At 37.5% G+C, this 25,815-nt stretch overlaps 1 protein-coding gene across 1 annotated transcript in view; it reads right to left on the reverse strand.

Moving 5' to 3' along the window:
- The window catches only part of Mtrex (Mtr4 exosome RNA helicase), a 60,311-nt gene that overhangs the window by 24,028 nt on the left and 10,468 nt on the right, over positions 1-25,815 (reverse strand). The window contains 14 exon segments of the mRNA NM_001034093.1: positions 1,421-1,489; positions 1,985-2,157; positions 5,611-5,761; positions 8,809-8,934; positions 10,441-10,542; positions 11,965-12,075; positions 12,522-12,601; positions 14,451-14,582; positions 16,007-16,109; positions 17,009-17,107; positions 18,101-18,225; positions 20,235-20,325; positions 21,531-21,705; positions 25,018-25,130. Of these exon segments, the coding sequence (NP_001029265.1) occupies positions 1,421-1,489; positions 1,985-2,157; positions 5,611-5,761; positions 8,809-8,934; positions 10,441-10,542; positions 11,965-12,075; positions 12,522-12,601; positions 14,451-14,582; positions 16,007-16,109; positions 17,009-17,107; positions 18,101-18,225; positions 20,235-20,325; positions 21,531-21,705; positions 25,018-25,130 (1,650 nt within the window).

The raw sequence follows: 25,815 nt of genomic DNA on the forward strand, positions 1-25,815 counted from the left end.
TTCATTCTATCTTTGTCCAGAATTCTCAATATTTAGTGTGGCACTTTTATATATAGGCTAAAGATTAAGAGAGGCAAATAATATTTTTAGAACTTTGTGTACTGAGAAGTTAAAGATATAATTAGATTAGGTATAATTTTTTTCTTTCTTAAAAATGCAAGATCTTACTTTTCCTACAGCCCTGACATTGGTAGCATGGCAGTACAGGAAAGAAACCACGAAAGACAGCCATTTAAGAGGACTATCTCAAAAAATCGCCCAGTCACAAAAATCACTAAAAATCAGTAACGACAGCAAATAATTGTGTTATCTCAGCCAAAACTACTACTTCCCTTCATCCCTCTTCCCAGCTCACTGTGACAGAAATTTCAATGCAAGGCCCAAATTACAGGAGGGCTCCCTTCCTTGTGACCCACTGTGGAGGGATCACTTTCAGGAGCTAAACTCTTCAGTTTTAGTCAGCAGCAATTCTCATGCTTCTCCTAGTTGCCCGTGGTTGAGACTGAGCACTGAGATAGTGATACTAAATTACAGTAGTTCTCTTGGCCCAGCCCCCAGTGGCTGCCACAGGTCTCCCTAGGGCATAGGGCTACTACCGTCCAGGATGACTATGGATAGATTCAATGCCCAGTTCTCATCCTACTCCAGAAACAAGGCCAAATGGTGGTGGGCATTGGACAGAATTTGTATACAGTAGCTATTATACTGCTTCGAATTCCTGTTATCTGCTTACTTCTGTCTTCTAAACAAATGAGCACAAGATTTCATATCCACAAACCCTGAAAATGTAGTAAACTGGAAAATGGGATGAGTTTAACAATACTTCAAAAGGAGTCCTATAAATTAGTGATTGCTAATAAAGATAATTTAATGAAGGGTGAGTGTGAAAGACCTTAACTATTTTCGACAACAAATAGCTTTTAACACTACAAGGTGCATCTCAAGGCTTCATTCTTAATGACCCCATACTTACCTGGAACAGAGAAGTTAGTCAATCATTTTAAAAGCAAACTCTCCATTTTAAAGATAAAACCAGATGTGGAGATGCAGTTACCATGGCTTGAGATTACTTACTAGCCTAACGAAGAATGCCCACTGCAACTAAAATAAATAAATACTACTACTACATGGCTGACATTTCAAGATCAGTCACTCTTCCAAAAAATTAACCAGATATTTTATTTCATAAACAATAATTATTCCAAATTACTCATATAAATATCTGCCAATTTTCCTTTATTAATGGCTCCATTATAAAAGAATCTTAATAAATGGATATCTCCTTTAAATTCAAACAGCAGAAACTAATTTTTTTTCCAACACTCAAACTGGAAATGCAGGAAAAAGAAACAAAAGCGTGGTCTCATGAAAGGAGACTCTATTGTTGGCAAATCCGAGTCCCTGCAGAGCTGCAGCTTACCTTGACGTTTGACTTTTTTGAGAAGTTCACCACTACTCCCCAGCCGAAATCATCACCTTCATTCTTCACCTGACAATAAAACAAGCAGACAAAACTTGTGTTTATATTCAAAGTGCAATTGGAGCCTTCTAAACCTACATTACAGGCTAATAAGACTTTAACATTTCCCTAGTGTTTAAAAGATCACAAGGAAGTGAATTAATTTTACAGTAAAACAAAAACAAAACAAAAAACCAACACTAGATTTCATTGGTTGGTCCCCAGGAATCTCTTAATGACAAACATATGCTAAAGAGAACACTATTTGTTCTGAGAATATTAAGTATTTATATCTACTGATTGGAGACTTAAAATGGGCTCACTTTTAGATACCATTTCAAAATTAGAAAGCTGAGATGTGTTGACTAAAAGGCTTCACGGAAACTCCTATGTGGGGACAAAGTGAAATGTCAGATCCTGCTCACCTCCCGTAGCAGGAAGCACTTTACCAACATAAGCAAGTCTTTCATCAAAATATTTAATATCCTCTAAAGTACGAGTACCTGATATAGAACCATGGCATACCTTTACTAAACGGCCTGGTTGTAGAAAGGGTAAGCAGTATTTTGGCTTATGAATATATTCTTCAATCTCTTTTCCCAGCTTGGCAAGTTGCTGTCTAATCTTGTAATAGATGACCACATTTTCTTCATTGGGAATTACTATTTTATTATACTGTTCTTCCGAGTTCTTTACCTCTGTAAATAAAGCACAGGTCACAATGCTATCAAAACTACTATGTACCTCACCTAAATTAAAACCAAGACCACTTTTCTACTAGGAATCTACAGACCCAAGCCAATTACTGAATGATGTAAGGAGGACTGTGTCTCCTCTACCTTCCCTCTATTATAAGGGTATTTTCTCTGTCTCCCTATAGGCATGCACCATCCTCTGTGCTAACCTACTGCCTATGTGTCTACTCCCAACTGGCCTTCATCCAGTGTGAACTCCCTCCCTACAGCATGCCATTACGCTTGATCTAGTGTTAGCTGTTGTTTCTCTGGCAATCTATGCATTGCACTTGTTGCCATTATATAGTTCCAAAACTTTGTATGAACACAAACGTTCAGTTTGTGGATGTGCGACCACAGTGGCTCTTCAGCTATTTGTCCACAGTGCTACTACAAATAGTCATGAAAAGCCTTTGTCTGAACATATTTTAACTCAGCCATGAGTGGAGCTGCTGGGTCATAAGGTAATTTTCCTAAAAAACTTTTAAATGATTTTTCTATAGTAACATACCCTTTGGTTGTTTACCTTTTGTTAAAAAATACTAATCCAGTGGCTGTGTAAAACAGTTTTGAATTGCACCTCTTAGCAATGACACTCAACATCCTATTGATGTACTTTGGCCATGTGTATATGGCTTGTTCTTAGTTTACTTATTTACAAATTTTGCAGAACTGGGAAGTGACCCCAGGATCTTGCACATGCTAGAAAAGTATCTGCCCACTAAGCCCCACCCCCAGCCCATTTGCCCATTTTAAACTGAACTGTCTTTTGTTGAGTCCTAAGAGTTGATTACACATTACAGATCTACATTTTTTTACTAGAGTGTTTGCAAATATTTATCCTATTTCTACCTACTCCATAGTTTCAAAATCAAGTTTTTACTTTTGTTGAAATCTAATTCATTCACACAGGTATTTGTTCCTATTTTCTGTATTATTGCTAAGACATCAATGGCAAATGTGAAGAGATCTGTGCCTGTGCTAGCTATGCTGTCTTGAGTTTCCTAATATGACTTCATTGTGGACTTGTCTTTTCCTTTCCCTCCTTTTCTTTCTCTCTCTCTCTCTTTCTTTTGTTCATTTTTTGTTTTTCAAGACAGGGTTTCTCTATGTAGCCCTAGCTGTCCTAGAACTCTGTACACAAGGCTGGCCTGAACTCAGAGATCCATCTGCATCTGCCTCCCAAATGCAGGAATTTTACTCCTGCTCCAACACTGACCGGTTTTGCCCCACTTCGGATTAATACTGAACTCCTATTTAACCTGTAATGCTTCCTAATTTTGAGAATTAAAGAAAAGATAAAACGTCAGTATACATAACCCATAAATCTTTCCTAGAGACTAACTGAAACAACATATAGATATTCCCAACTGAGAGTGTAACACAGTAACCAAGAAGAATGCTGCAACTGCATTATCGGTTTATTATCTTAACACTTGCACAGACGAGTTATTCCGTACGACTGCTGATCTTCTGTATCCCTGTCACCTTTTAATGAACCATTTCACTACTCACAGAAACTGAATTTAATTCACTAAGAAGAATACTATCTGTCATGGCACACATAATAGAAGTAGATTATCAGAAAAACAAAACAACTGACAGTTTACAGGAGTTACAGAGTTAGGTCAGTGGCTAAGTGCTTGTTATGCAAGCTTGGGGACCTCAGCTTAAATCTTGGGTACCCATGGCAGGCACTTCTGTAACTCCAGTGTTACAGGGTGGATCCTGGGGGCTTGTTGGTCAGCCAGGTTAGCTTAAACAGACAAATCTTATTTAAAAAATAAGGTAGGGACAGAAAGATGACTCAGCAGATAAAGATATGTGCTACTAATTCTGATGCACCCAACTTCAATTCCCCACATGGTGGACCCACATAACGGGGGTGAAAATTGACTCCTGAAAGTTGTTCTGACTTGTAGATGTATACCAGGGCATGTGTGGCCTATTCCCAAAATAAAGTAATGAACACTAGTGGCGGGCTAAAGAGAATGTTCCATGAACCAGACGTGTATTCTACAAGCAGAATGATCTCTAGCGTCCACATAAAAACCTAGGGATGGCTGCTCATGCCAATAACCATTGATATGTGAGAGAAACAGAAGGTCACCAGGGCATGGTGGCCCCCAGCATAGCAAAAAATATGATCCAGGTTCAGTGAAAGGCCATCTCAAGGGACTGAGGCAGAGTGCTAGGAGGAGGAAACCGGATGCCCCACCCCTGGACTCCACATATGCACATATATACAAACATACACAACACCAAAAACAAGAAGGGTGCACACCCCGGAGGAAGACACTCAGTGTGGAGTTCCAGCTCCCACATGCACGCACCCACACACTTACATCACACCCACAAAGTTAAATCTGCAGGAGGGTACTAGACCAACAGAAGCCATCAAGTGGTTTATACACGCAGACACTAAGAAAACAGAGGCGAACGCTGTAAAACAGTGGCTGTGTCTGTACAGCTGTCTGTGTATTAAGAATCAGATATTTTGAAATTGCTCAATTCAAACCCAGATTAGAGCACTGTTATTTTTTTTAATGATTCACAAGGTTAGAGCAGTCTTTGTGTGCATGTGTTTCAAAGTCAGAGGCAGATGTGTCTTCCTCTATCCCTTTCCACTTTATTTTCTAAAGATGTGTTTATTTATTTACTTTATTTCTATGAGCACACTGTAGCTGTCTTCAGACACACCAGAGGATGGCATCGGATCCCATGACAGATGGTTGTAAGCCACCATGTGGTTGCTGGGAACTGAACTCAGGACTCTGGAAGGAAGAGCAGGCAGTGCTTAACCACTGAGCCGGCTCTCCAGCTCTCCACTTCACATTTTAAGACATGGATTCTTAGTGAATGGAGGTCACCAATTAGTTAGACTTGTTAGGCAGGAACATCAGGGATCAGCTGTCTGTCATTCCATCAGTACCAAGGCTGTGACCATGCATCCTACTAACATGAGACCACACAGATTTAAAACAAACAGAATATGGATCCAGGAAGTGAATTAAGGCCCGCACGTGCTCGGCAGGCACTTTACTTACTGTGCCATCTTCCTAGCCTGTCACAGCACTCTTGTGAGACATCATTTTACAAATCACATTTTATACTGAACTTTTTGTCACATGATTATTCCAGGATATAAAATATGTATTTTTTTTTAAAATAACAAATTATACAATGGTTGAACCAACTAGAAAAAAACTATTTTGTCAGAACTGTCTATACTTATTTTGAATGTTCCAGTCTATAAATGTTCTAGATGACAATTCTACATTCTTTAACTTAATGGCCAAGATTTGCTTTATCAGACAAAAAACAAAAACAAACAAACAAAAAACAGTGCTCAAACCACCAAACAAGACAGTTACTCTGTTGCTAAGTCTCGTTAAAGAAAGGAAATTTTGTACTTACTTTCTACAACTCCTGGAATTGCTCTATAATGCTGAAACTGGTAGAAGGATTTTTCAAGCATGTACTCGGGATTAATTTCTTCTACTCTTAGTAAGTTCAAAACCATGTTGTACGTTAGATGGAAAGCACTATTCAGAGGATCAGCTGAGCCCTAAAAGAAAAAGCATGACAACTTTGCACATCTCTAAAATAAACTCACACAAGACTTTATACAAATTCTTTTCTTTGAAGCAAAGTGACAAAATGGTTAATATCTCTAAAAGTATAAAGGGAATAAAATCCCAGACAGTGGTGGTGCATGCCTTTAACCACAGCACTGGGGAGGCAGAGGCAGGAAGCTCTCTGAGTTCAAGGTCAGCCTGGTCTACAAAGAGAGTTCCAAGACAGCCAAGACTACACAGAGAGACCCTGTCTTCCAAAAACAAAACAAAAACCAATAGGGATATAGTGGTTCAAAGACTACAAACTATGCTTAACTCTCTTTCCTTCCAAGCACAAGGAGGGATTGCTTTTTTGGTCTCCAAGTGGGTGGGAACAAGTGTATGAGAGAATGAGATGTCACGTTCTGACCAAGCATTTGACTGCTGATAGAGAGGGCTCTATGCGCCTTCCTGGAACAGCGACGGCCAATGTACCAGCTGGCTGCTCTCTGAAGGATGCTGAGCAGGGTCTGTCCTAACAACTTGTGAGGAGAACAAAGCGAGCAGGCCAGAGAGAAACCTTAGTTGCTAAGGTTAGGCTAGTGAGTGCAGCATAGCCTAGCCTGCAGTGACCAAATTACTAATATTTCAGAGTGAGATCTGGATGAAAACAATACACTGGAACTGTGTGTCATCAAGCTGCTAATATAGCTCCCCCATTACAAACCTGTCTCTATACTTTGGTAATTACTTTCCACCAAAGTGTGGCTGTCACCAAAGAAGAGACAGGTTAATGACTAGACACTAAAAATATTTGTCATTAAATATAATAAATCTTGTTGTAGATTTTTTTTTTTTTTTTTACTGTAGAAAACTATTAGCTTGCACCAATTTGGCTTTCATCCAAAATATTGTCCCAATATCTAAGCTCACACCCTGTAACAGTGACTCTTCAGAATAATTTTTTCTGGATAAAAATACTTTGCAAGTGTGAAAGTCGTTGCACAGTCATACAAGAGTCATCACAAGTTTTTAAATTGTTTCCTCAGTTCCTTAACCCATTTCCATCCACAGGCTGCACTTTCTCCTTTCTTAGTCACTGTCTCTACTTGTAGTCCATGCCTAACTTAAAAGGATTGCTTCTAACCCATCTTTCCTCACGAAGGCTGCCAGGATTTTCACATCACATGAAAGTGAGTGAAAGGTCAGATCCTGAGAAGGTGCACACTGACACACAGGTGAGTGCAGGCCACACAGCTCTAAACGGCAGGACGAACTGAGTAAACGCTGTTAGACCTCTCGGGGGCCAACTACTGGGACTTCAGAATTATAAATGTATGCAGACATATTTGTGATGAGAGTAGAACTTTTACTCAAGTTTTAAATGAAGATGTTCCTAAAGACTGAAAAGGAAAACAGAGCTATCCGCTGCGAGGACAATGATGATGTTTCTAAACTCTGACTTTATCTATTTCATTTAAAAATAAGGCCCCAAGCAGGTGAACTTAGAAAGCCCAGATTCATGGACAAGAGTGTGCTTTAAGACTCACTTGACAGGTCCCATAGCAAGGAAAGGGACTAAGTTCCAATTTAGGAGTTACTTCTGCTTCATTCCTTTGTTTAAGTCAACTACTGCAGATGGTTTCCTCAGTGCACTTACTTACATTAGTATTTCTGTCATGAGTGCTATCATTCTCATGAAATGGTTCTTCAGACCTAACTATTCCTAAATATAATTCCATTATGATTCATGACTTTGTTTACCAATAAGAGATGACAAGTAATTCCTCTACATACAAATACTAAAATTAATCATATACTTTAAAACAAATTTTGTATTTTCTTCTCATAAACTAGATAAAAAGCTGCTGAAGCCAAGAAGTTCTTTGAAGGCCAGTTATGACAACACACACCTGTTGTAATCTAGTCTCCGGAGATGGAAACAAGAGGGCCAGGACAAGTTCAAAGCCAGCCCAAGAGCTACATAGTAAGCTTGAAGGTGACTAGACCTCATTAGACTCTGACTTAAAAAAAAAAAAAAAAAAATCAGACAAATGAAAATCCCAGGTTATTCAAAACTCAAGAGTTAGTAGAATGAGTGCCACCGGGCAAAGATGTTTGCCACCAAACCGGAAGACCTAATTTCAACCCTGGAATCCACATGGTAGGAAAGAAGTGAGTTGTGACTCACTCCCCTCCCACAAATGGTGCTTAAAAAAATAAATTAAAAAAAAAAAATTAAGGCACAGGGAAAGGCTCCTTTGCAATAAAGATGAAGAATTTAGGGTATGACTAGGATGCTTGTAATTAGAGAGGGTGAACTAAAGGTCACTAATAAATTAATGTTTTGGACCGTCTACCCTTACAAGGACACAGACAGTCATCACCCAAAGTAGTGGCATCACGCACTCTCCCTCCCATCCCATCGGTAAGGGCTGAGTTGCCCACAGAGATAGAAAGTACAGAGTACTAAATCTGGACGCTAAGTTTGTCCCCCTGCCCTTTCTGGAGACTAAGCAGCCATGACATCTGCGGGGGTTGCAGGTGAAACCATATACATAATCAGCTTCTTCTAACTCCCTACGCCCAGAGAGCTACAGACTATCAACTCACCTTGAAAGGTAGACCAGCCAATAAAACTAACTTAAAGTCATCACTGTAGACAGTATCTGTGTGTCTCTATGGATGTGGCACCTGTCAATAATAAATCTGATGGCCTAGAGCTTAGGCGGGAAATAGGAGTGGGACACCCAGGCGGCAGAAAGGAATCTGGGAGAGTACAAGGTAAAACATTCTCTGGGCAAGATGTGACAAGACAGATGCTTGGCTCCTGAGCGCAAGTAACCAGCTACTGTGGTAGAACAGATTAGAATAAATGGATTGTTTTAAGTTATGATCTAGTCTGAGAAGAGCCTAGCTATGTGGCCAAGGTATCTGTAAATATATTTTCTGAGTCTTATTTCTGGGAGCATGGGGCTAAGAGAAAAAAATCGGACCTAACTTTTACAAGTGACTGACATGTATTCCTAGACTCCTTGATAAAAGAACAGCCTCTTACCTTAAGCAGTTGTTTTCCAATTGTTGGGCTCATCTTTTCATCGACCATAAGAATCACAATCCCTCTGTCATCCATCCCCCTCCTTCCTGCACGACCAGACATCTGGATGTACTCACCTGAGGAAATCTGAATGCGACATTTTCAAGTTTAGGAGAAAATCTGGTTAAAAATATATATCCTGATATTTTCTCTTATTGTAGAATTTACACATTTCAAGAAATTATTGAAAACATGAACTTTTGAGAAGCAAAGATGAAAAATTTGTGAAAATCTTATGAAACAAAGTTTAGTTCTCACCTGACTTAACTCTGCATTAAACCAATAACTGTCAACTTTTAATAGCCAGTTACCAGTTACCAAGAAATACTAGCTAAATTCATAGGCATACAAAATACCTCTTAGCTATATATTATGAAAAAAAAAATCAAAACTTAAGAGTGTTAACTACAAACCAAATCCAACAGCTGTAACTTCTTAGTTACACAATAGCTTCTTAATCTTCAAAATTAAATTAACATGAAATTGGCCCTTGCTGGAGAACAGTACAAGTCTTGGTAGGTTTCTCTAGGGGCTAGCAGATTCACTGTCAATAAGACCAGTCTAGTGGAGAAACGGTTAGTCAGGCTTTTCGTATTACAAAGGTAAAAAACTGAGAGGTCACAATAACGGCATTCTACGCCCTGGGTTGCCCACCAGAGGCAGGTGCAGAAGCATCTTATGCGGCAGCACCAGGCTAGCCGAACACCCGCCACCATTCCTCCACGTGCTGTGTACTTCTCCTCCTCTGAAGGAAGTGCAGATGTCTGCTGGTTTTTCTGTTCTAAACTTCTGACTGAGGAATAGTCATGAAGCACTTTTTAGGGGTTTGATATTATTGTAGGAAACTTCACTAAGCTGAAAAAAAAATCATTAATTTTGAGAAAAGTTTAGGTAAAGAGCTATTTATTTTTTTCCAAAAAGCAAAACAGTGAATCTTGGGATCAGCCTGTGCTCACACGACACAGTGCTTCTGTTGCTTTGTTCTCATTCCTATCCATGCTCCCCTGCCTGCCTGACAACACTCCTCCACCACTGTTCTGTCGCCTACTTTAAGGACTATCGTCTCAAAAAGACTTCTCCATGGACTTCTGCTCTTTAAAATGGAAAAAAAAAAAAAAGGGCTTAGGTACTTGTTTGTGCATTTACCTCAGCATACGTCTGTGCCCCATGTGTATAACACAGTGCCCACAGAGGTCAGGAGAGGGTATCAGACTTTTGGAACTGGAGTCACAGACAGCTGCTAGCCCACACGGGTGCTGAGGGTTAAACAGCAGCCATACTAGTAACTGCTGAACCATCTCTCCACCGGGCCTGTCATCTGCTCTTATGCTGTATCTTTCCTACAGTATTTCATAGGATAGACAGACAGACGTCAACCTGGTAATTACTTTTGTGTTTGAGGTAGGGCCTCCCTGTGTATCCCTGTATGACCTAGAGCTCACTGGTAACAGACTAGATTTTCAGATTAGGGAAATTCCACTTACATTTGAAGCTCTTAAACATTTGGAGCTAAAATTCTCAATGATGTGAGCCAAAGTCATGTGAGATAAAATAAAGATTAGTTATTATTTTAAAATACAAATAATTACTTACCCATCTAAAATCCTTCCCATCATATTTACGGGCATTTGTAAATAAAACAGTTCTAGCTGGCATGTTAATTCCCATAGCAAAAGTCTCTGTGGCAAATAAGGCCTAAATAAATAAGCAATTATATAAATAATTAATGGATTTTAAGGTAAAAACTTAATTTTCAAGTATAAATAAAACCAGTATTAATTTTTAAACTTAGTTCTTTAAGAGGTTCTATAAAAATAAGATGAAATCTGAATTTATTACAATATTTTATAGATGAAACTATTAAGTAATATTTTTCTTTATATCTATGAAACTTTTTAATTCAGGGAAATTAGTCTTTTATACATTCCAGTTCAAGCAAATGGAGAGAACACATCTGGACTAGTGAACAAGGATGAGGCAATGGGGTATCTTTCTATACACAGTCCATTTTCCTGGCTTTTCACTAATAATGAACAAGTTTTGAAGATCACGTCACAATTACATTCCAGGGCACAGACCCAGTGACTAATGGATTCTAAAGACTTTATCAACAAAAACGGTTTAAGCATACAAAGTTATATGTCAATAAAGTATTAAATATTCATCAATAGAAAAGGTAAATACTTCATCAACTCACAAGAATACTAGTTATTAGAAAATGGACCATACATATGGCAAAAGAACATAACGTTTTCATTTGCCAAAGTCACATGATATTTGAATGTATGCTAGTGAACATTTCTAGGAAATAATGAGGCAAGATGAACTTTCACCTTTTACTTAATTTACAACTACTTTTCTTGAGTTCAACAGCATACAATAAGCCCTCATACTTTTGGAAAATGGTCCAATAATCATTAAGCTTAGCAAACTTTATCATCTGTAGAAGAACATCAACAAGGGCTTACTAGGATCTGGGTGTAAATACCAACTAACACTTCATTAAAGTATTAAAGCTTTTCTTTTAAATAGTCTTCCCAAGGCTGAGGCCAACTCCATGTCTACTAATAAAACAGCACATTCTACAAGACTATACTACAGTCAGGTGATGCCATTTACACAAACACTAAATAATTTTTCTATTTATCCCCCCAAGGTATAACACTGATACAGCATTATATGAAAGGTCAAGTTCATTACCTAAAGCATTCCATGCAACCTTCCTAAGGCATTACATATGAACTAAGTTTTAGGAAGAGAAAAATAAATCATAAACTAGCAGACATGAGATGATGGCTTCCACCCATAATCCTACCATATAACAAGCAAAGCAGAGAGACTGCTGTTGGAGAAAGGCCTGGGCTCAGAGTAAGACACTGACTCAGAAAAAAACACACAACACAAATGGAATGGGTGTTTGACCCACCACCCATTCCAGCAATCTGTCGATAGGGAACGGGTGGTGGGTCAAACACAGCAAGACCCTGGGTTCAGCCTTCAGCACTGTAAAATCAAACACACAACAAACTGGCCTATACACAATGCTCACTAGAACTTTCACACCATTCAGACAACACAACTTTGAGACATAAAAAAATAAGAAAAACAAGACAATACCTTTATCAATCCTTCAGAAAAGAGAATCTCTATAGTTTCCTTTAAAATAGGAAGCAAACCACCATGGTGAATACCAATCCCCCGTTTCAAAAGTGGAAGTACATGTTCAACCTGTAATTTTGGAAAAACGTTTATGTTATAAGGAAAAAAGAATTTAAAATGTTAAACCTGAAAAAAAAAGTAACTAAAAAAGAAAACATTTGTATTTAAGTAAATTATTCTTAAAAACCTCTCCTTATTCTGCAAAATCCAACCTATATTCTCACACATTAAATTGAAACACAATGTGGCCTCGCTTTAATTTCAACATGGTAACCATATTTAAATAACTATTATTTCGCCGTGTCCAAGTTTATCTCAGGAATATAAAAAGCAGTTTCTAGACTATGCTACATATGCTCTTTCAAACAGCAAATCTTACTTTTTCAATGATTTGCAAAATATATGAAGGTGTTGTTTGAGTATATAGGCTAACATATGTTGCCACAATACAATAAAATGAGTATGAGTTACTATCTGCTTCCTGCTACAATCCTTACTTACTGGTAGGAACCCACCTGAGGGAGCTTTTTATCTTCATCAGACAAACAGTCAATTGCATTATTGAAAACTTCTTCAACCATCTTCTTTTCTTCATCTATGAGAAAAAATCCAATGGCCCATAAATATTAAAGTGAGTCAGTGGTACTAAACCACTCATTCAAAAGAACGAGTCTATAAAAAGCTGTAGCCATCTCTGCCCCAATCCATCAGCCAAACTGTCAGTCCATGGGGGCAAAGGGCACAGAGGCTACAGGGAGAGGGCATTCAGCAGCCGTGTGTGAGTCTGTACCGTGAATGACAACACTGGGACCAGTGCAGGGAAGCAGACCAACTTTACCTGTGCTTATATAATTCAAGGCTTATATAATGTGGGGGACTGGGAGTAGGTTTAGCCAATGGTACTGAAATGCCTCATTAGCACTGAGAAGCACTTGAGGAATCCCAGGTGCTAGCCTAATGGGAGAAAGGAAGTTGACGCTGAAATCTAACTAAGGCTACATGATATTGTGCAGGTAGGTGTCACGTTGTGTTGTGTGTACACGTGTATGTTGTGGGGGTTGAATTCCCCAGACAAGATCAGAGAAGAGGATGCCCTGCCATTGAAGTGAATCCTCCATTATGTGCTGAGCTCAGAAGGCTCTCCAGTCAATCATAGACTTTGACCTTAACTAGCAGAGTTTCCTCATAAAAGTCAAAGTAAAGAATTGGTCTTTTTAAAGCAATCTCACATAACACAATTTACTGTCCCTGAAACACATCTAGTAGTCTTACTTAATCTATGAAAGTTAATAGAATCAGTAACAGTATTAAGAGGTTGAAACAGGAGTGCTGCCATGAGTTCCAGGCCAGCCAGGGCTACAATACAATTACACCAGAGTGACTGAGGCAGCACTCAATTCTAATAGCTGCAGGTTCTTACCGACCTGGTACTGCTCTGAGGTAACGGACGCTTACTCTAAGTAAGCAGTGCACCTAACTGTAGAGTGACAACTGCAAGGCCCATATTGTTAGTGACTTTCTTTACTGTGTCAACCAAATTACAGATTCTCAAGATACTTGATATATTAATCAATATATAACCCTGAGTGCTTAGGAATACTCACCACTGCTAATTATAATACTGAAAGTTATAAGCAAGGCAGTTTACCTGTCATCTCATTTTTACCCATGGGAAAGATTTAGGGTGACTGAGTTGTTTGTTTTGTTGAGACAAAGTCTCCTATGCTGCCCAGGCTGGCCTCACATCCGTCCCACTGCTTCAGCTTCCCAAGGGCTAGGGCTACAGGCCTGCATCTCACGCCTGGAGACAACTACAATTAATTTTAGATTACTCAAGAGTTATTACTATTTGGATTACACATACAATAAGCAAAAATGAATAACTACTGAGCTGGTAGTCTGGGCTTGGTCATGCTACTCCCCAGCTGTATAACTTTAAGTGAGATACATTTACAATGAACATACACTTGCTGAATGTTTGAGAAATTCAGTATACTTGAGGCAAACGAGTCTAGATTACTACAAGAATAAAGAACAGTACTTTCCATAAATTATTCCAACCAAGAGACCTACTTTATTGAATGAGAGACAGGCGCAGAATAACTTCACACTACAGTATGAAGTACAAGAGAATATGACCGTAATGGTTCTCAGTAGTGTTCTCTGGCTTTAACATATGAACTTATATCTTCCAATAAAATAGGAGCGGGCCAAGGATTTAGCTGTAGTGGTACAGTGCTTGCCCATCACACACCAGGCCCAAGGAGAGATGGAGGGCGAAGAGACTGAGAAAACCTTGAAAAGGTTTTGCAAAGATGCTGAGTACATGCACTTATGATTATAAGCAAACTGCATATGTTACCAATGTACATCAGATATATTACCAAAAATGTACTTTAAAGTAATGAGATATGACATTAAAAGCACGTGGAAAGTGCCACTACCTGTGTTGAAGTCTAGTTTAGTCATTTGAAGGGCGTATGCTTCACAATCCTTCTTACTAAAACTGAAGATAATCACAGGTTGAAAATTTCTTTCCATAATCATCTTCACAATCTTGAACACATTTGATGGACCTAAAAAGGGTAAATAAATCACACCCTAAATTAACTCAAAATGGAGAATAGACCTAAATATAACTGTAAAATAAAATTTCAAAAACTCCTACAATAAAAAACAAGATGGAGACCTTCAAAGCATGGTTGGCTCTGACATTCAGAGTAGAAGCATTACTGACTAGATTTCACGAGCATGAAGAACTCTGCTTTTAACAGACGTGAGCAGTAAGTAAAAAACCAACCCCAGTTTACCACAATATGGAAAAAATCTTTATCTATCTGATATAGGCACACCAGGAATGTAAGAACCTTTAAAACTCAACAAAGACAATCCAGCTTACAGTAAGACAATGGGCGCTGAAGAAATGGCTCAGCAGCTGAGAGCCCTTGTTAACCATGAGGACCAGAAAAGGCTCACAAACTAACTACAGTTCCAAGGACCCACAGCCCTTTTTTGGCCTCCAAAGGCACAAATGCACACAGGTAAACACATATTTACGATAAATTTTAAAACAAACTTTTTTTAAAATTTTGAAGTAGACAAAGGATTAAAATGATTCCAAAAGTATATAGTAAGAGGTTTAACATCAGTGGCCACAGGGAGACACAAATGAGGAGAACACTGAAATACTACTTCACTTTTACGAAGATTACAATCAAATGAAAACAAACTAAGCACCATTCTAGAACTGAAGAAAAATGGTAGTCAAAAAAACTCCTCAGAGGAATAGCATGAAAAATGCCAAATGGTGTGGCTGCTTTGGAAAATTTAGCAGTAATCAAAAGCTTGAATTTCCCTTATGACTCATCAATTCTCCTTGGCACATACCCAGAAAAAAAGAAAACACATATTTCTACAAAGACTTGTAGTACAAGCAAAATGTTTACGGCACTATTACATATAATCTTCAAAAAAAAAAAGAAACAATTCCATATCCACACAAATGCTGTATATGCTCACGACACAGTATTATTGATCGCATACACTCACAGAGTGAAATACGGAACATAGCATAAATGTATGGATCTCACGTCATTCATTCAAAGGAGTCAGCTACAAAACACCACATGGCTCTATTTTTATGTGACATCCAGAAAAGTCAAATCCATAGAGGCAGAAAAAGAGACTAATTTAAAAAGACAGAGCTAAGTCTGCGGCGTAAGGGGAAAATGGATGAGGAATGGCCACTAATGCTGAGTGGGTGTGCACTCATGAACCTGTCTGAACCCAGTCATTACGCCTTCATGTGGGTAAACTATAAACTACACATTACACTCACATTACTGCCATGTAAGAAAAACATCGTTCTTTATCCATCCAAATGTCATATATCAGTCACTTATATCTTTACAAAGCTTCCTCAAAAAACATCAAATAAAAGACAAATGAGTAATTCAGCTATTCAAAAAGGTAAACTCCTAAAAGTCAAGCTCTGAATTACCTTTTGTTCCTCCTTTCCGTCCCTTCTGGTCTCCTTTGGCCAAATCACCTGCATCCCGAAGTACTTGCATTGCAGTGTTAAAATTATCTTCTCTGAAGTCACCCTGGAATCATATTTTTTTTCTATGTAACTTTGCAAATAGCTAATCAAGGCTAGAGAAAGGATTCAGTGGCTAAAAGTATGCATGCTCTTATAGAAGGCCTGGGTTCAGTTCCAGGAGCACACACAGTGACTCACGAATACTTAACCATGACTCAAACATTTCTTAAACATAAAGTTTTCCCAAAGAACAAAACTTTCATTTATGTATAGGACTACACTGTTGCTGTTCTCAGACACACAAGAGAGCAATGGATTCCATTACAGATGGCTGTGAGCCACTATGTGGTTGCTGGGAATTGAACTCAGGACCTCTGGAAGAGCAGTCAGTGCTCTTAACTATCCAGCCATCTCTCCAGCACCAAAGAACAAACATCAATGCAACAAGAATATTAACGAAGGCCACTTAAGTGATTTGTGATAACAAAATCTGTTAAAGGAACAAGATAATAAATTATCTGGGTTCGGTCCCCAGCCACCCCCCCCCCAAAAAAAAGATAATAAATTATCTGGCACGTCAGAGCCCTTGTTCTCTAGGCTTCACGTACTGAGAATGGCAGAAAGTAAAGTCATGTGCACCAGTCTCGAGTCACATTTGTTTTTAAATCATCACCTCACTAAGTTGACCTCAAACTCCGGGAAACAGGTAACCTATCTGAGCCTCTCAAGAGCCAAGAGCACTATCACAGCAGCATCAGATACAATGTCTGAAATAAAAACTCTAAAATAATTATTCTTAAAGAGTACAAGTATTGGGGGGGGGGGGAATAAGCACACAAGAGAGAGCACGAGAGAGAGTGTGTGTATATGTAGGGGGTGGTTAATATTTTTCTCCAGTTCAAAATTAAGGAAAAGCAACATATATAAGATGACATTACATAGACATGTGAATTATTTTCTTACATTTTCATCAACCACAAGGTGAAGGCCATCTCCCCCTGCTGGAAATATGTAGTGTTGCAATGGAGTAGGTCGATAATCAGTATAAATTACATGACAGGGCTGTAAAAGGAAAGAATTAGAAAGAATTGTATATTTGATCTACTCAACAAGAATAAAATTTGAGAAAATAAAATTGGCTTAAAAATTCAACAAGAATTTAACACTTTCAAACAAGTTAAAAACCTAGGCAAGTGAAAAATGGGAAAAAAAATAGGTCTACTAATTCATACCATGATCTGATTCTTAATTTACTAGTTCCCCAATCAAGTATGATCTGAACTTCAATTACCCATTAACTCATCCTCCAGTACTGTACTTAGAGACACTGCCTCTTGCTACAGAGGGCTAATGTGGAGATACAAGGCATCCCTGAAATACAAAGACAAAGCAAAACTCCTGTGGCACAGGGCATTTTAAAGTGGCGGAAATCAGCTCCATCAGCGACTCGCTGAGCTTTTATCTTACAGAAGCAGCAGAGGAGACTGCACATCACATACAAAAGTAAGTTCACGAGGGTAAGTGTAAATCAAGTGCAGAAAAAGAAACCAATATCCTGTTCACAGTCATGAATACGCATCTGTGGAATGCAGTCTTACTGACACCCAAGTTATCCTAGAAATGCAAAGGACAAACAGTGAATACTAAGTGTGAGCATATTTTCATAAGTGCTAGCAAATCAAATGCTCAAGAGATGAGTAGGTTTTTCTGGTATTCCTTCGAAAAACTCTCCACTGTGTACTTGGAACTCGCTGTCAGAGTAAATGTACATTGCTCTCAAGCCTGGTGGTCATAGGGATTAACTTGGCAACTTTTAGAAAATTAGATGCCAAGGCCCGACTCCTAGAGCCTTTGCTATGCTGGATTGGAGCTGAACTCAGAAATGAACGTTTTTAGCTGGACCACTCAATTTGATAAGCTGCTTGATTTAAGAAGTAGAGTCACATTAAACTGCCTTTTTTATCCATAAGGGCATAAGGAAGATGTAGAAGAAGATGGCAAGCCCAATCAGCAACAGTTTTAAATAATGAAGACGTAAAAAGTGTATAAGAGTACCTGTTTATGTAGGTGGCAGATCCACTCAGCAAACTGTCGAGCATTGGGAATAGTAGCCGAAAGAAAGACATAGTGAACATTGTCTGGAAGCAAAATAATAGTTTCTTCCCATACTACACCACGCTCTAAGAAACAAAAATATAGTTTGGAATTTAGTGTTAGCTAAGTGATAGTATCTAAAATTATTTTCTTGTAAGCTTACTAATTAAATATGCAAACTACTTTACACAAACACTTTTGGCCAGAGACCCATACTGAAACCACCTTCTGTTCTTGCTCTATGGAGTAGATACAACAGTAAGCCACCACATGTAGAATGGACTCTGAAAAAGCAGTTGCACACTGTAGCCTTCCAACTAACAGACAGGAACCCCAGTGCCACGGCAGCTGTCAGTATTTCTACTTCACTTGGAGAAGCAGAGGTTGCTGATGCCCACCTAGGACACTACAGCACCACATCTACAAGTTATGCTATTACTGTTCCGCACAGAAAGACTTCTGGAAATGAAAGATGGATCTGATGAACAGTGGATTAGAAATGGGCATAATTAAAAAACATTAACTCTACCTCTAAATTTGAAAATACTTCGTTGGGTTTTTTTAATACAGTTTCATAGTTTTGAATATATAGTTTCAAAAAGGAATGTCTCTTTGTTCCATGTTATTTTTTTCCTCTTGGCATCTGAATATTTATTTTAATAAATAATCAAATATTTCTTAGAACTTTCACAATATTATGTCTAACTTCTTTTAATCACATTTAAGTTTGCTTTAATCACAAGATCTGAGTAAGACTGTGTGTGAGTGTCTGTGCGTGTGCCATGGCAATTTTTTGGAGGTTAGAAGAGAAGTTTAAGAATCAGTTGTCTAATCCTAGCGTTCGGATCCTGAGAATGAACTCAGATTGCCAGTGTTAGTGGTGAAAGCCTTAGCCCACTAGCTGGCTCAGAAGCACCTGTAGGGATTTGGCAAAGGTAAAGTGTTGATGTTTTCTTACATTACTTTTATCATGAATACACAGATCAGCAGTTCTCAACCTGTGGGTCACGACCCCTTTGGGATCACATATGAGATATTTACATTATAATTCCTAATAGTAGAAAAATATAGTTATAAAGTGGCAATGAAATGATATATGATTGGGATTTACCACAACACGAGGAATTCTATTAAAAGGTTTCAGCATTAGGAAAGTTGAGAACCACTGATAAAGACTAATTGAGTTCTTTAAATAAAAACTCAATCTTACTTTAGGTGTGTACATATTAAACATTAGCTTTTAGATGTTAAATTTCCTGGTATATTCAAAATTGCAACCACATTTATTTTTGATTTATAATAGAAAAGGTATCAGTAAAGAAAGTTTTGTTTTAATTGCTTATTTATTTAATACCTACTTTTTTAAAACAAATATACATTTATGGGTTTATAAAACTAAACTAACTTAAAAATGACTAACATCACCTTTGTAAGCCAGGGGGTCTGTAAATTCTTTCAGATTAAATAATTACCGAGAGCCAGGCAGTAGTGGTTCATGCCTCTAATCCTGGTACTCAGGGGGCAGACCCAGGTGATCTCTGTGAGTTTGAGGCCAGCCTGGTCTATAGAGGGAGTTTCAGGACAGCCAAGGATACACAGAGAAACCCTATCTCAAAAGACCAAAGAAAAAAGTAATAGTAACAATAATGCTAATAATAATGATGATGATTGACGATGATAATCATTGAACTTCTTATGTGGAGGAGGAGGGCAAGGCCTTGCTGTGTGGCCTAGACTACCACTGATTTCATTTCCTCTTCTCTCTGCTCTCCTATCGCCCTCAGTCTCCCAAGTGCTGGCACTACAGGCATGTACCACATCGAGCTTAGTAAGCGCTCTTTAAAGCAAGCTACTTCCTAATTTCATTTGCTGTACTTGAATGTGTAAAATTTTACCCAACAAATACTACTAAAGGAACTAAACTTTAATTAATCATACTGGGAATACTTTATCAGGTTGTCCACAATTTGAATATGTAATAATTTATTAGGATTCTAGGCACATAAAAACTGAAAATCAATCCAAAGTCTTACTCAAAATTACTAATGGCACTTGTAACAAGAATGCAAATTTATCTCAACACTATGAAGTATACCTGAATCTCTCATGTAATGAATTTCATCAAATATGACCCACGCAACTTCTCGCATAACTTCAGAGCCTCTGTACAGCATACTTCTCAAAATCTAAAACAGGAAAACAGATTTAGCAGGACTTTAACTTAACGTCCAGTAATTAGTCAAATACTATTTTTTAACAAGGAATTTTTGATATCTTATACCTATCTACTATTATCATTCCTTTAATCTTTCCGAGGTTAATGCTTTAGAACATGAGAGATACCTTTTACCAAGGCACTGGATCTTTACAGTGTCTATGTTTCTGCCTCACAATGGAAACACAGTAATAATCATTGTCTTTATTTTTAAGAGTTAAAGAAAATCTTCAGGTGAATATTTTAGAATAAATAAATAAAGACTTACAGGGAACTCCAAAAAGTGAGGTATCCCTTTTGCATACTCTCCAAACTAGAAGCAAATTTATATACTGTAAGTGAGAATGAAGAGAGACTATGTATGAAGTCCCATTAAGGGCACTGTTGAGATAGCTTAGTGGGACCTAAGTTCAAGCCCCCAAATCAAACGCAGGGCGAAGGAAGAACTCACTCCACCAAGTTCTCCTCTGGCTTTGACACAGACACAATACAGTGGTGTGTCTGTTTCCTCCACACCGTGCAGTGGAATACATTATACACACACACTATTTTTTTCTTTTTTTTTTTTCTTTTTTCTTTTTTTTCGGAGCTGGGGACCGAACCCAGGGCCTTGTGCTTGCTAGGCAAGCGCTCTACCACTGAGCTAAATCCTCAACCCCACAAACTATTTTTTTAAAGTCTCAAGGTCAGTAAGGATAATCATACCAAAGTCATGTTATATGCAAAGCTTAACCAATGATTAGAAAAAGCTAAGTATATAATGAATGTATTTTTAAGTTGACTATTGTAATAATCTTACTGTAATAAATACTCAGACACTAAAGGGGGGGAAAAGTAACACGAATCAGAATCACTACTTGTATGAAATTATAAAAAAAAAAAAATCAACCAAGTATTTTTAAGACATAGTAGTAGTAATAAACTATTAAAAATACTTTTTAAGGTATATTATATTACCAAGTAATAAATATTAACTTAGAGATATATTTAATATTGCTAGGGCACTTTATAATAATTATGCCCTTTTCAAACAATTCTATTCATAAACAATTATTACATTTTATCTGAAAAAACAAAACAAAACAAAAACCACTAAGCTATAAATCATCCAGTGTTTGATTGGATATACATTGACTAAACTAAAAACGAGTTTAGCTGATGCACAAAATAAATTACCTCTGTAGTCATAACCAGACAAGATGCTGTGGGATTAATAGTAACATCTCCAGTCATCAGACCAACATCTTGAAATTCTTCATACATTTCACGGTATTTCTGATTACTTAGAGCCTTTATTGGGCTGGTAAATATTACACGCTGTTTTTCCCTTAAAGCCAGTGCAATAGCATACCTAAAAATAAAAAACAGTAAGTAAGACTTTTAAGTTTTCTGTACACTTATTTGTAATCTGTTTACTATAAATAAACTATTACACTATCATTATGATTTATCTGAAATGAATCATTTAGACTATTAAACGAACAAGGACATTTAACTTTAGTCACTTCAAATTAAACCTACAATGGGTTTGTCAGTGGATGCCCTATTTTGTGATAGAAAAGCCTTTGATTGTACTGATAGGCATTTAAAAGTCCATTTCTGTCTATCCATTTATACACACAGACTATAAGCAATAAGAAAACCATACATGGGTGCGTTTTTCTTCCAGTTTCATAAATGACTTAATCCAGTATGTACTCTTTCCTTTCATGCAATATTTAACAAATCATTTCTTTGCTTAAAATTATGATAGGTTCTTTTTATCGAAAAGTTCTTTTCTAAGTATTAATGGAATTCAATACAGTGGTATTGTTTTTTAAAAAAACAAAACAAAACTCAGTTTGGTATTTAAATACAGACCATGAAATTAAGATTTAAGGGAAACACTGTGGAGGAGGCTTTTAGAAAGATACAGTTCCTACCAAAGTATGCTTATCATATAAGAATTAAAAAAAAAAAAGAGAGAATTGTTATAAAATTAAGGAATGACCAAACACAATCAAATAGTAACAGTGATAGATAGATATATGGAAAAGTGAATATAGAGAGGTTACACGACCTAAAATATTGACTTTTTAACAACAAAAAGGAAACAGGAAAAATGATCTGTACTTAGGGGAAAACGGACATAAGGAATTGAGTGAGTGGGCCCAAAGGTTGAAATTGGAAGAAAAACAGCTTGAATCAGATATAGACAGAGCACTATTAGAATGGCATCCGTCAAAATATAGGAAACTAGGTTCTAAGAATTAAAAAGAAAGGACAATGGTTCCACACACAGGCAATCTCAATAGGAAAATGGAAACTATAAAAACACATAAGCAACTGAAAACCCTATACGGATTGCAGGGTGAGGGACGCAGCTTGGCTCAAGAGTGGAGCGCTTGCCTAGCATGCACAAAGCCCTGGGCCTGGTTCCAGTACTGCTAGAAATAAAGATTATGAAGCATAAAAAGCAGAAAAATAACAAAATGGACTGAAAAGATGACTCAGTGGTTAAGGGCACTGGTTGTTCTTACAGAGAACCTGGGTTCAACTCTTAGCACCCACATGGTGGCTCATATAGTGGCCTAGTTTCAGGGATCTGATGACCTCTCTCAACTTCCGTGGCCTTGGGCAAAATATAAAATAGAGAAAAAAAAGCAGAAGAAACAAACACTACCAAACAGCCTTCATATCTTAACAGGAAGTTCAAAATGACAAAGATACAAAACAAAAACAACAAAAAAACTTTTAATAGCTAATAATGTCTAAATCTGAGATTATGATCAGCACTATAAAATAAATGAATTGAACTTTCAACAAAACGGTCAAAAACCAAAACAAACCAAACCAACCACTATGATATCTAAGTGAAACAGTCATTCAATAAAATTAATGGCAAATTCTACAATTCGGAAAAAAAAAAAAGACTAGTACATTTGAAGACATTTACTATGAGTCAAATGAAATTTAAAAGCACACACAACAGCCAGCATGCACCGATGGTCTAATTTAAGTACAGAATCCTCAATGGGAGTGCTGAGAAGAAAACCAACAAGGAATGCAGAGTGCAGGAGCATATACAAAAACAAAGTATAGCATAAAGAAATTGTTTAAGGGAGCTAGGGAGATGGCTCTGTGGGTAAGAGCTCTTGATGCTCTTCCAGAGGACTCATGCTCAACTCCCAGCGCCATCGGTGGTTTACAACTAAGGATTCAATATCTTCTGGCATCTTGTGGCACCCGCACACACAGCATACAAACACAGAGATACATGAACATATGTGTAAATGAAAATAAACTGCCTAAAAGTCAATGATAAAGACATTGCTTAAAAGCATCCAAAGAGACACAGCATATCACATACAAAAAAGTATGGATGAGAGCGGGTTTCCTGACAAAAGTTATACAGATCAAAATTAGATCAAATAAAAAAAAAAAATTTAACACTGAAAAAAATGGTTTTTAAAATGTTAAAGCAGTTTCTTATCAGGAGATGTGTACTAAAATAAGATAGAAAAAGTATTAGTATAGAAATCTGAATCAGCATCAACACATATTAATGTCTTATTATATTAAGATGTCATTCGAAAGCAGCAAGACATTTCACCAACAGCAAAAACAATCCCTGGCTGCAGAGATGGCTCAGCAGTAAGAGCACTGGTTGCTCTTCCAGAGAACCCGGGTTCAATTCCAGCACCCACGTGGTGGCTCACAACTGTAACTCCAGTTCCAGGGATCTAACAGACATGTAGACAAAACACAAATGCATGTAAAACAAATAAGCAAACAAATAAACAAATAACACAAAAGCTTTAAAAAAATCTACTATATAAACTTCAAATACCTGTTAGAAAAAGAAAGGTCTCAAAACAATTACTTTATCTTCCTTCTTAAGACACTAGAACAAAAGAGTATAAACCAATGAAATGAAAACAACAAAGAAAAAAAGCCAAGGAGACCAAAACCTGGATTTTGTCAGATCAACATAATAGTAGACCCCACCTCCTCCAAGTAGATTACGGGGGAAAAAAAGTCAAACATCAGCCTGATATAAAAGACATTAATAATAAACAAAACCCAATACGCCTCAGAAATGAAGATGTGATATTTCCTAACAAAATTTCAATTCATCAACCCGACAATATAATACAATTATACGTCATAGCCAAATGGAATTTACCTCAGGACGATTCATTAGATACCCATCAAGATATTTCACCACCACACTACAGGAAGGCAAAATCCATATCCAAATCAAACAAAACAAAGCAAACCCCAGACCATTTCAATGTACTTCAAGTAAAAAGACTGGAGTCTGTAAATTTGTGCAGACATGAAGAATGAGAAAGAGACTGACAGCAAACTAAGAACAGGAGCCATTCTTGATAGAAAACATTCATAAAAATCCATAAGTAACATCATGCTTAATGATAAATAAACCAAGACATTTCCCCACATACTGGGAACAAAGGAAGGATGGCTCTTGATTACATCTATTAAAACACTGTACTGGAAATCAATATCTTAGTGAGGGCAAGAAAAAGAAACTAAGTTACCTAAGATAAGTTACCTAGATAAGTACAAGCAAAACCATCCGTATTTGTAGAATACAGAAAACAATGGAAACGTTCAAAAACTAAAATAAATGATCTGACCATTTGAGAAGACTGCTACTTACTCAGCGCACACGGTTTTCCCCGCTGATGTATGAGCAGATACTAACACAGACTGATTGTTATCAACACACTGAATGGCTTCTCTTTGGAAAGCATCAAGAATGAACGGGTATTCCTATAAAAACAAATTGCACACACTTAAATTAAACAAATTAAACACACACTTTAAACAAATTAAAGCACACACTTAAAATGAAAAGAATGACTCTTTCCACAGCAATCTCGGATCCCTTTATGACTCCATTACCACTTAGCAGGGAGAAGAGGACTACAAAACAAGTTTATCAGACAGTGCAGGCCTTAACCTGCTGTTTAACTTCATGGTTACACTTTCATTAGTAATAAAAGTAATCATTATTGCATGCCTTGTGGTACTGTACAACACATTTTCCACATATCATAAATCTTCATAATCATATAAAATAGGTGCGTGTATAAGTTCCTTTTCTAGATGAAACTCCTTTTGAAAAGTGGATTCCAAGCATTACTCAGCAAAGGCAGAGAAATACTTTCTTAGACTAAGAATTCATGCCTGCTTCTCCAGGCTTTCTTTAAAGAAATAAGCCTCATTCTTTTGACCTTTAGAGACTTTTTAAAATCTAATAAACAGTTTGAAGCAAGAGGTGTTCACACGTAACCCTGATGGCACGCAGAGGTCCCTGAGGCCCCTTTGGACAACTGAGAAGATACATCAGACAAACAAACTGGGCTCTAGCTCCCTTAGAAGCTGCTGAGCGGTTCAAGCATCAGGAAAACATACACGCATGCATTTTTTTCTGTAGAAAAGCTGACGAATTACA

The sequence above is a fragment of the Rattus norvegicus genome, chromosome 2 (genome assembly GCF_021556685.1).
Source record: "Rattus norvegicus strain SHRSP/BbbUtx chromosome 2, alternate assembly SHRSP_T2T, whole genome shotgun sequence".
Lineage (NCBI taxonomy): Eukaryota > Metazoa > Chordata > Mammalia > Rodentia > Muridae > Rattus > Rattus norvegicus.